General features: G+C 43.6%; 1 protein-coding gene across 1 annotated transcript; it reads right to left on the minus strand.

Moving 5' to 3' along the window:
• Positions 1-747: 747 nt before the first annotated feature.
• On the minus strand, positions 748-8,967 carry spint2 (serine peptidase inhibitor, Kunitz type, 2). The gene is made up of 10 exons (XM_030337214.1): positions 8,396-8,967; positions 5,333-5,503; positions 3,531-3,599; positions 3,208-3,261; positions 2,874-3,035; positions 2,641-2,709; positions 2,380-2,547; positions 2,211-2,264; positions 1,703-1,811; positions 748-1,567 (listed from the first exon to the last, which is right to left on the minus strand). Exons 1-10 carry the CDS (start codon positions 8,856-8,858, stop codon positions 1,477-1,479), a joined length of 1,410 nt encoding a protein of 469 aa, XP_030193074.1. The 5' UTR covers positions 8,859-8,967; the 3' UTR covers positions 748-1,476.
• Between the last annotated feature and the right edge of the window lie 3,533 nt (positions 8,968-12,500).

Here is a 12,500-nt window from a genome sequence, read left to right on the forward strand (position 1 = left end):
GGCAATGAAATTAAAATGTTGCAAGCTCTCCTCGAGAATACCGTGCATCTAAATTATTGTGTGTGTGCGTTTGGGGGATCGGGGGGAAGGGGGGGGCGTATTGGGATTATCACAGTCCAGAGTTCAATAGTGTTGTGCCTATTGTTCTTATTATATATATAATTTAATTTACGAAGGTGAAGCTATGAAGGCTGACAGCACTGATAATCAGGACCTTGTCATCTTGAAATGTCTAATCTGGATCAGGGTCATCCTATCCTACACTTTAGTGAATTAATGAAACACGATCTGATCGGTCGATCTGAACCTTGATCCATGAACCCAAATCTGGTGATTCATGGAGGTTTAAATTCTCAGGCCCAGAGTAGGCTACCTCTAGCAGTTGATGACATGATACAATCTGCTTTCACCCGATTAACTATTTGCAGGACTTAATCTGATTGATTTGTGATCAAACCCTATTTGAAGGTTACCTGCTATATTTTTTACAAAGTATGATATTAATTAGTTATGGCATTATAGCATTGTGGGGAATGGCAGATATGAAACAAGTAATATACACAGTAAGTGTGTATATATTGTAGGTTTTTTTATGATGGGTCTTCTCATAAAACCAACCTCTGGTAGCTACTGCCCTCTGCTGGCCACTGTTAGTTACAGGCGGCTAAAGGTGATCAGGAAAAAACATTACCACGCTCCCCCCCCCCCGACCAGCCCAACCTAAGAAACCCCCAGGTGACAAAGAGATTGAGAGGTCCATTTTTATTGAAGAGAATATACAGAGGTCAGCACAACGATAATAAGGGACACAAACATTTAATGATTTGTCTGTTTGAAGCACATGTGAAAAAAATCAGAGTGGTGTCCAGTCCACAACACTAACAAATCATTTACATTCAGATTGTTCATTGAGGAAAAATTATGTCACAGGTTAAGATTCTATTAAAAGCAATTAGTAACAGTTTTAAAAGAGCATTTCACAACATCCTTCAGGTCTGTAGCCCATAGAAGCTAGGGCTGATTAACCGATAAAAGAAATACAGATAAAAAAATAAAAAAGGTTCCTTCTTAAGCGTTTGTTTTCAGAAAAATTATTGTATTTCATAGAATAATAAATTGAAGTTTATCTCTGGCTCGTTCTACACGGGCATGCCAGCAGGCTAGGGTTAGAGGTCATACCAAGGTCGCGTTAACAGCTTTCATTTCTAAATAGTACCTGAGAAACATACGTGGGCTTAGAGTTCAAACTCATTTATGGCAGAACGAGTGCCTCCATGACAGGTCGAGAGGAAGGCTACACAACAGGCTTACATTGACAACAGTGGAAAGTGGCTCCGTCCTGTTTCAGAGTAGTAGTAGTTCGAGTGGAAGTAGCAGTAGTACGTTGACAGTTTCACACAAATGAAGAAAAGCTCTATCACAGGAGCCCAGGAGACCACCCGAGCTCAGGGCCGAGCGTGAAGCCGGGCCCTGGCATTACACCTTGCCCGCCCTGGGGCTCTCTGGGACGGACAGAGACTCCAGGGATGAGTGCTCTCCCTGCTCGGGCAGCAGCTCCTCTTTGTCACTGCGGAGGGGAGACCAGATCAGGTCAGTGCAAAGCTCTGTCGGCTCCTTCTGGTTACGGGTTCAGGGTAAGTTGCGCGTGTGTGTGTGAGGTGCTGCGTGTGTTTGAGGCGCTGCGTGTGATCGGGTGACTGACCTGATTGTGGTGCTGCGGCGTAGGACTTTGTTGCGGTGGAGGGTGATCATGATCAGACTGGTCAGAACCAGAACAGAGATCACCGCCAGGGTACCAACGAGGAAGAATGCTGGAGGACCATGCAGAAAGACGGAGGAGGTCAAATATTGTGGTAGTTATGATATTAGGGTATATTCAGGTTAATTAATTGTATCATTATGCCCTTGTGATTATACAGCTGTATTCTTCCTGTATAGTTAAGAATTAGACTTTTCTTTTACAATAAAAAACACACACACACCACACACACACACACACACACACACACACACACACACTAGAGTAGATATCAGGATAGACATCAGGGTATATATACACTAGGGTACACATCAGGGTATATATGCTAGGGTACATAACAGAGTATATACAGTATATACGTCTAGGGTACACATCAGGGTATATATGCTAGGGTACATAACAGAGTATATACAGTATATACGTCTAGGGTACACATCAGGGTATTTGCCACCTGGAGAGCGGTCCCTTCCTCCAACGTTCCCCTGGGCATCCTGACCTGTGTGACCTGTGAACCAGAGAGAGGTCAGAGTTTACAGTTCATCGGGCCGGGTCCAAACTAGGGGTCAGAGGTTAAGGGGGTTCGAGGCCATCAGAGGTCATGGGTTAAAGGTCATGGGTACCTCGCCCGTCACACTTGGACATGCAGTCATCCAGTGTCTCGTAGCGGTTCTTGTTGCCCCGGCAACCTCCGTAGATGAAGGAGAGGCAAGAGCCGGTGCTGGGCTGGTAGAAGAAGCGAGGGAAGGCTGCGCGACACGGACCCGGCTCAGGGCCCACCAGGCAGTGGTCTAGAGGTCAGAGGTCAGAGGTCAGGGTCAGCCCTGATGGTGATACATTATGTTCAGTGCCTCAGCATCCTCTGTGGGTCGCTCCCGGCTTACCTTTGCTGTCCTGGAGTTCCATCGGAATCATTTTGCCTTTGGATTTTTTGGGAGACGGCAACACAGTGACTATTATGGGATGAGAGAGCACAGGACACTTACTATACATGCCACAACACATCCCTTTACAGAGACACTCAGACAAAGAGTCAAATAGACAGAGAGCCCGAGACCGAGAGACCCGTGTTCGTGAGGGTGAGTGAGACCCAGAGAGGCAGTGAGGCGGGTTCTACCTGTGCAGGCGACCATGCAATTCTCCTGGCTGCCGTAGTTGTTCTTGTTGCCCCCGCATCCCCCATAGATGAATGATTGACAGGTGTGTGTGTCGCTGTTGTAGTACCATCTAGGCAGAGCCGCACGGCACAGTCCTACCGCTGGCGCCACCCCACAGCGATCTGTGGGTCAGAGGTCAGGGTTAGGACAGGATATGAACTCATTGTCTGCAGTTATATTTATTCTCTCTGTCTGATCGCCCATCTCTCTTCCTCTTTTTCTGATCGCCCATCTCTCTCTCTCTCTCTCCCTCTCCCCTCTCTCTCTCTCTCTCTCTCTCTCTCCGGTACCTACGTGCAAAATCGTCTTCAGAAATCTCTGGTAGAGGGACATCGGAGGAAGGAGGAACTGGAGACAGAGACAGCAAGCGAGAGGGTTACACAGAAAGACAGACACAGAGAGACTGAGCTTGAGAGAGTGGAATGTTATTATTGTCTGTTCCGTATACCAGATGCCAGGAAGGAATATGTTGATGAGCAAATATGCAGGTGTGGCTTATTTAGATGTGGGAGGAGTCTTGTCTAGTCTCCATGCAGGTCTGTGTGTGTGTGCATCTTGAGGAGCTGTGATTGGTTATCGTCACGGTAACAGTATTATGAAGAGATGAGATGGGTTACCGGGCGCCTCAGCGGGAGCTGTTGGATATGAACCATAGACGGGGCGGGATCGGAGGGTCAGCTCTGGTCCTGGGACAGGGAGGACATCACCATGGTTACAGATCACACACATGTGGAAGGTGGGGGAGGAGTCATGTAGTGAGTAGGATGGGTAATGCAAGGACTGGGAGGGTTTATGTTAGGAGCAGGACAGGGTGTAAAGTAAGTGGGAGGGGTTATGTATTGAGTGGGAGGGGCTTCATATTGAGTGAGAGGGGCTGTATAGGGAGTGGGAGGGGTTATGTGAAGGCTGAAGTGAATGTGCGTTTTTGTAGACCTACATCTACTCTTCTTGATGTAGACCGTATTCTTGTGAACAAAGCATTCAACAAGTAAGGAATAATCACCGAGAGGCCGGGCAATAAACAGTTTGATATGCCCGGCTCGTGGGCGGCGCGAGCCGGGCATATCAAACTGTTTATTGCCCTGCCTTGAGGTGATTATTCCGTTTATTCTACTTCGCGCCGGACGACATAAAGAACAATTCAAATACTTCAATAATTAGCCTTTTTCTTATTCGTATTGCATGCTTATTAAATGTATACTCTGTTTAAGTTCATCTCCCTCGAAAAGTAGTTCCCTTTAGAACTAGGGTGAATAACGTTAGCTCAGCTGTAGGTAACTCGTTTCTATAGCAACCACACAAGGCTGGATCTGATCACTAGTTTAATAACGTAGTTACTACATCCGTATCAAGTCAGCTTTAATGACTATCGATCAAACATGCACTCCTTGGTTTATTTTTACTATGGACCGCATGTTGGAAATGTATGTGATAGAAAACTATACAAGCGGCGTATTGATCTACTGTGCTCAGTCAGCAGCAAGTAGAACCGACAAGTCAGCGGGCAATATGCCGGATTAATGCACCCCTCTCAGCCAATCAGAATCGAGCATTCTTAAATGAAGTAGAATAATCATCTTTATTGATTTGATATGGACAGACATTAAGTTCACATTGAACACAGTCGTAGCGGGTGGAGATACTGATCCATACGTTACTTTGTGAGGACTAAATGGAGACAAATCGATCCAAGTGAAAACAATGGTAAGTCTATAGTGCATCACTGAATTGAACATGGATTTAACCCCGATTATAGCCTAGGTCCACATAGTGTAGTGCACAGCGCAAACAATAGAGCGTTCATTAATAGACTGGTGTGGTCTGGCTTTGGTTATCGTTGACTGGGTGAAGAAGAGTTCATTTGACTTCCAAAACGCCACCAGTGTATTTTAGGCCGTTGAGTTGTGGAAATTCTTTCATTTTGACCCATTTGGCCTTTTATACGTGCGTATTTCAGCGCTAGTGTGTGCTGCTGTTTGTGTGCGGGTGAATGTGTGTTGTATATGATCATGTGTTTGTAGACTAAACTGGTCAGACAACATGTAGAACCCACACCCGACCCTAACCCTCATGCAAACCTTAATCCCAGAAACCAACCCCCACCAGCCTTTACCCTGACACAACACCTGCATCTGAATGTTCTGGTCCCATACCACAACAAACATTCTCCTTAACAACATTCCTTTTCTCCCTTAGAGACATGCAAATCTCTCTCTCTGCATAGGCTGAGAGATCTCTATCCATCTCCACCCACACCCACAGGCAAACCCAATTCGGACTGAAAGAGTTGACGGCAGCATGCACAGAGCTACTGTTGCTTTAGCTACTGTGACGTGTGTGTTAGCATACCATCTGATATAGCCACGTTGGGCTTGTTTCTACAACAACATAACGCCTCCAGAATCGCTGTGTGTGTTACCTTTGACCCCCTCACAAGCAGTCTCACACTCCTGCACACTCTCGAAGTTGTTTCCGTTGCTCTCACAGCCTCCGTAGATGAATTTCCGACAGCTCTGGGTGGACATATCGTAGTAGAACCGTGGGAAGGCGGCCTTGCAGGAACCCACCTTCATACGCCTCCTGCACTGATCTGAGGGAGAGAAAGAGTGACTACAGATACAAACACTATGGCTGGGTATATCGTGGCCAATTTCCTAAATCGATTCGATTTTGATTCATAAAGGTTCTGAATAGATTAATCACGATTCAATTCGATTCAATCTGCTCTTAAATTATGAAAATGGCTAAACTGTGTTACAAAATACATATGTACTTTATTGTTTCTCCTCATCTTTAACAACAGGTTTTAAGTGAAAACTTGTAAATTGGACAGTTTAAACTTGAGCTGCAAATAAAACTGTTTCAAGTCTCAAAAGTGCAATTTTTTAAATTAGAAAGGAATTGCAAGTGAAAGTGTACTTGAACTACAACATTCCATCATTGCAAATTGCATTAAGGCATTGTCTATAAAAGTGAAAAAATAATAATGGTAACAAAACTCGATATTAACTCGATTTAATAACTATGTATCGATATTGCAAAACTTAAAGGAAATCGATCCAAAATCGATTTTTTTACGCAGCCTTAACAAACACACTTCCAAATCTGCTAGGAGAAAGAAAACGTAGGACCAATCTTCATTAACCTCCTGCAGTAATTAATTTATATTTAATTATAACTCCCCTACACCTGCTATCTGCGAGCAACCTCATTCAGGGGGACTCGTTGTGGAAGAACGTGGGTAGGTTGAAGTCAAGCCGGGATGCTGTATCTCAAACGGTAACCAGTTCATGAAGTGGTGTTAGATCTAAACATCTAAAAGATAATCTCTGTAAACAAAGTCTGTGTTCACTTAACTTATGTAGTGGACACTAATAGTACACTATTGACCCGTGTTAGATATTGCTCCTGTGCTTGTTCAGAATGCTGCTGCTAGAGTTCTAACAAAGACCAAAAAATTTGAACATATTACACCAATTCTGAAATCATTACATTGGCTTCCAGTAGGTCAGAGAATTGATTTTAAAATCATGTTGCTAAAAATCCCTCTATGGTTTGGGCCCAAAATATTTAACTGATATGCTTCCACTACATAAGCCTTCTAGACCACTAAGATCCTCTGAGACCAATCTGTTAATTATCCCCAGAGTAAACACGAAACATGGGAAAGCAGGATTTAGTTACTATGCAACAAATAGCTGGAATAAACTCCTAGAGGATTTAAGACTTGCCCCCACTCTGAGCACCTTTAAAACAAGACTGAAGACTTTTATATTTGCTTTAGCTTTCTGTTAATCTTAAATACATTTCACTTTCTAAAAAGCTTTTTCTAAAAAGCTTTTTTAACTTTGTCTTTATTTTAATACTAAAACTAACCCTTTTAACTTTCTATTTTACCCATTTCTTTGCATATGTTTTCTTTTACTTATCTATTATTTTATTTTATTGTGTGACAATGTTTATATGTGAAGCACTTTGAGTCTGCCTTGTGTATGAAAAGCGCTATATAAATAAAGTTGCCTTGGCTTGCCCTGCCTCCTTGACAGTTAATTTGTATAAAGAACCAGTGTGTGACTGAAAGTCTCTATGGAGGAAGTGGATGACATAGAAAAACCCCTTTGCATCATGGGATATGTGGAAATATGTGTGCATCAGTTGTATAGTATGGTGCAATGAGAGTATTGAGCAGTGACTATGTGGGGGACTAGAATTGTACACCCACATTTCAGACAGCACTATAAAATGGTGATGCCCTAAGAAGAGCATTGTGTTAGGAAGTGGTCAGGGGTCAAACCAGGATGTTAGATCTACATTGTTTCTTGGAATAATGGCATGTTTCTGTTGGGTTCTTGTAGAGTAAACTAACAGGAAGTTGTTGACCGATACTCCTATACTCTTAACCGAATACCTCAACTAACCATTTCTAAACTAACATCGACCCTGACCATTTCAAACCCAATACCTAAACTAATCATCTCTAATGAATACCTAAACGGACCATCTCCAACCTAATACCTACACTAAGCACGACTAACCTAATACCGAAAATAACCTCCACTAACCCAACATCTAAACTTAAAAAATCTCTAGCCCTTTACCTAAACTAACCCAATGCATTAGCACTAGGAGTTACCTAACCGGATGGCCCACATCTTCCTCGAACTATGCAGCACACCGAATGAAAGGTGAGATGCCAGGAGTGGTTGGGCGTGGAGGACATAGCTTGTGTGCACAATGCAACTATCCCCAACCCTCACACCACAACACTGAATGCTTTCCACTGACACCAGAAAGACTACTTACACAACTTTAAGATAACAAGTGCTAGTAACACAGAACCAATCAATCATCCTAATCGTGTGCATTGTCCAAAAGCAATGGTGACGCAGCAGGCATTATGCCTCTTTAACCTAGACTAGACCCAACCTTGTACTGTACCTGTACTAATCCACCCTGCTGGTATTACCTAAGCCTCTAGTATTAACCTTTTTTTTTTTGCTTGCTTTACACTAGAAAAAAAACATTGGGATTCCAGGGGCATCTCAAAATAAAATAGCTTAGTCCTTCTAGATAGTTATTCTGGCAAGTATAAATAAAAGGTTTAAAAACATAAGTGAATCTCTCTCTCTCTCTCTCTCTCTCTCTCTCTCTCTCTCTCTCTCTCTCTCTCTCTCTCTCTCTCTCTCTCTCTCTCTAATAACATGAATGGAACTTTAGATATCTGGGGATAAGCAGCTCAGCAGCCAGGTAGCTATTTAAAGCTATAATAAACTGCGTATTTTGTGTATTTAGGTAAAGCATTATGAAAATGTGCTTGCACAATAAAGCATACAAACAATTGCCTTTCCCTCTGAGCTAAGCCCCGGATATTTCAAAAACCTAGAAATGCCCCTGGTACTTACCATACCACTAACAGCCGACACTGTACCAGTACTGACCAAACATATATCAGCATTCACAAACCTCTCCGGTATTAACTAACCCTTATCAGCGTTGGTGGAGTTCCCCTCGCTCAGAGCCCGTGCGTCGGGTGACAGTGGAGCGGGTTCGGTGGTGTTCTGCGGCTCCGTCACCACCTGTGTCTTCTTGCGGTAGACCTTGAATTGTGTGCTGGGCTGGAGGAGACACACGTCCCGGCCGTCCTGCATGCAGCTGACCAGCTGGCACTCCGGGGTTCCGTCCGCCGGGGTGCCAATCATAGCGAGCTGGCAGGCGGTCTCGGCGCAGCACGCCATCTGGCAGTGTTCCATGTCATGTACTTCGCGGAGCACCGATAGTTTACGTGCCCCGGCGTCCAGGGAACTGGGGTCGAGACCCTGCGCTGCGTCAATTTTCCAATCCCATTCGCACTCTGCACTGTAGGAGGTCTGGAAAACAGTGTTTAAGAGAAGAATTACCACCCAAACTCCTAGGAGATCCATTGGCCTGGTGTTTGCTTTCAGCATTGCCCTCTTTTACTCGCGGTCTTAAAACTGTTGATGCTCTAGTTCTACTTCTAGTGTGAAACACTTCCTTGTTTGGGGACCTTTTGTTGTCTGATGAAAAAACACCTCACCGGAACTCTCAAGGTGAGCTCTGGCCCCTCCCACACGCAGGGGCGCGCGCGCACGCACACACACACACACACACACACACACACACACACACACACACACACACACACACACACACACACACACACACACACACACACAGACACACGCAAACACACGCACACCCACACCCACACACACACACCCACACACACACACACACACACACACACACACACACACACACACACACACACACACACACACACACACACACACACACACACGTGCAAATGGTAAAATGCCTAAGCAATGTGAACTAATATTAGTTTGGCCTCTACAGGTGTTCTACCCGCAGTTCATCGGACAAACCGCTAGATGGGGACCGAGTGCATATTCTATCACCTGCGTCCATCATATCCGACTAGTAGGCCTATATCATGTTCGCACATTGGGCCATAGAAGGTTCAGATGATAGGCCTATATTAAATTTATTTATTTATCTGTTTATTTCTCTCTTTGATTTACTGTATTTTTTACTAACTATTTCTCTCAATCTCTCTCTCTCTCTCTCTCTCTCTCTCTCTCTCTCTCTCTCTCTCTCTCTCTCTCTCTCTCTCTCTCTCTCTCTCTCTCTCTCTCTCTCTCTCACTCTCTCTCTTGCAATTTAAAATAACTGTTATGAATAATTAAATATAAAAATATAGAGCTCTCTAACATTGCACTCAAATACGTAAATAAGAGTATGTAAAATTGAATACAAAATACAATCAGCCTAATAATGCTTTTGCTGTTAAAACAAAAATATAAATATATATAAAAACAAGTAGAGATAACTTGAGGTCAAATGACAAATGTGTGTGCAGAGGGTTTGGCTTATGTCATACCTGTTTTATGCGCAACCCCTTTTAACAGAACCCCCCTTCCAACACACACACACACACGCACACACACACACACACACACACACACACACACACACACACACACACACACACACACACACACACACACACACAAACATGAATATGGTTTTGTTTGTTTTCAGTTATTCTGGACCATGATGCGAACCGATGCTAGCTGATGTTCTGTTGGGCCAGAGGAGGAAGTGATGTCAGATGGAGGGGAACACGGCAAAGCTCCTCGACCTAAAGACCAAGCGTAGACACAGAGATATAGTTACCGGTCTTACTGTCTGTTCGTCTATCTGTCTGTGTCTATCTGTCTGCCTCTCTGTCGGCCTATCTGTCTGTAACGCTGTGCGTCTACCTCTCTGTCAGTCCTTCTGTCTGTCTATTTTTTCTACATTCCTGTCTACCTGTCTGTCTGTCTATCTGTCTGTCTTTCTGTGTCTACCTGTCTAATCATCCTCCGCCAACTTCCACCCTCTCTCTCTCTCTCTTAATGTGTTGTCTAATGTTGTGGTGTTGTTTATTTAATTTATCTTTTTGTTTGAGGGTCTGTACTGGCTGTATGTGTTCCTCTTTTGTAAAGAGTCTTTGATTATTTAGAAAACCTGTCAGTCTGTGTGTCTGGCTAACTACTTATTTTATTTATTTCATTTTACAGGGCATTCTACGATATAGAGGTAACACACACGCACACACACACACACACACACACACACACACACACACACACACACACACACACACACACACACACACACACACACACACACACACACACACGCACACACACACACACACACACACAGTGCATGTAAAGGTTGTAAAGTGTTATGGATGGATTTTGTGGCCACTTATTACCAAGTTACCATAGTGACCAAGTAAACACAGTGACGAATATGTTCACCTCTTAACCTGGTTGCTCTGCGTTATCTGGACCCTCTCTCTCTCTCTCTCTCTCTCTCTCTCTCTCTCTCTCTCTCTCTCTCTCTCTCTCTCTCTCTCTCTCTCTCTCTTTCTCTCTCTCTCTCTCTCAGATGAGAGAGAGAGAAAGCAGATGAAAATAACAGATAAAAAATTTGTGGAGGTATAAAAATGTAAAACGTTAGATACTTAATACATACATATCAATTGGTAGAATATTCAAAACTAATTGTGGAAAACTAAAAGTGTATAAAGAAGTTCAGTATCTCCTATAAACAGATAAATGAAAGATACACTGTACAAACACTGTATTTACAATGTGGAAGAAATAGTGCAGTTTAACAAAGGTGTGCTAGCGGTTAAAGTCCAGTGGGATGAGTCCGTTTATGGGGATTAAGGTTTGTCTTTCATCAGGTGATGAAAGACTGATGAATCTGGCTGTTGATAGTAGTTAGTAGTAGTAGTAGTAGTGGTTAGGGTAGTTTGTTAGCATCTGGAGTGTTTTCAAAGTCCTTGCACGTCTGTATAATCAGTTGGAATTGTGTGTTTCTGAAGCCTTCTTCGCATGACTGGCAGGGAGTTAGGAGGTGCAGCTCTGTTTCCAGTTGGCTTTGTGTGCAGTGGGAGAACAGCCTGTCTTCTCTTGTGAGCCAGCTCTGTCTGTGGCATCCCTTCTCGATGGCCTGGCTGTGTTACTGTTCACGGTGGTCAGGTATTCTGTAACGGCGGACTCTCTGTTTAGGGAGAAGTAGCAGGCCAATTTACCCTGATTTTTGGTAAATTCTTTCCAATGCGCCATTGGGTTGCCTATTGTTTTCTTATAATTTGGTTTTGCCTGATGTCTTGGTTGTTGTGTGTTGGGCCGAGTCCCAGGACAAGCTGGCTAAGTGTAATGTTTTCTGGATGTAACTCTCTGTGGGTGAGGGCCTTGTTGTGGAGTGTGTTGTTGTGGAGTGTGTTGCTGTTGCTCTCACCCCACTTCTATTTATTTCCCTCTATCCTCTCTCTCCCTCTCTCTCTCTCCCTATCTCTCTCTCTCTCTCTCTCTCTGTATCATTGTATCTCTCTTTCCCTCCCCCACCTCCTGTAACTCCTCATTACACACAAACACAAAAAACACACAAACACACATGTGTCATCAATAGACATTTGTCTAATGTATTGTTGTCTTGGTTTAATCCCCGATCATGAGACACTAGAGCTCATCTGTCCCCTAGACTTCCTGAAAGGAAGAACTATGACTATTGTCTGTAGCATCAGACAGACAGGTCTGACTGCAACGTCAATAAACAGAGGAGATAGACTGGTCCGACTGGATTCTTGATTTCCAGAGACAAAATTGTTCAGGGAATCTGCTGTATTCTACTCAGTCCAAAAATTAAAATAAAATGCATAAAGGAGATACAACTTTCAATCAGAAATGCATCCAAGGAAAATGTCTTTATTGTAAAAAAGTGTCAGAATAAGAACAGTTTTCTCCTCGCTAAAGGACTGTGCGTTGAGAGTCTGTAGTGGAGTTCTTACCCTCCTTATGTTACTCCTGCTCGTCTTGCTGCTTCCTCTTCCTCACCCTAACCCTTACATTTAACGATAAAGTATAATTAAGTTGAAGTGAAGGTTGTGCTCCAGCTTCCCACTAGGGGGCAGCAAAGGACTTCCGCGTTAGAGCAGCTCTTCAAAAGTAGAAGGAAGTTATGATCTGTAAAAAATATGTTTATGTTTT

This window comes from Gadus morhua, chromosome 16 (genome assembly GCF_902167405.1).
Source record: "Gadus morhua chromosome 16, gadMor3.0, whole genome shotgun sequence".
In the NCBI taxonomy this organism is placed as follows: domain Eukaryota; kingdom Metazoa; phylum Chordata; class Actinopteri; order Gadiformes; family Gadidae; genus Gadus; species Gadus morhua.

What these genes read in the sequence shown, in the direction of transcription:
- spint2 (XM_030337214.1), bottom strand. Translation starts at nt 8,858, where the DNA reads ATGCTGAAAGCAAACACCAGGCCAATGGATCTCCTAGGAGTTTGGGTG. An exon ending in TTGCATGGTCGCCTGCACAG is followed by an intron (nt 2,710 to 2,873) that starts GTAGAACCCGCC and finishes ATCCCATAATAG; the next exon opens with TCACTGTGTTGCCGTCTCCC. An exon ending in GGAACTCCAGGACAGCAAAG is followed by an intron (nt 2,548 to 2,640) that starts GTAAGCCGGGAG and finishes TCTGACCTCTAG; the next exon opens with ACCACTGCCTGGTGGGCCCT.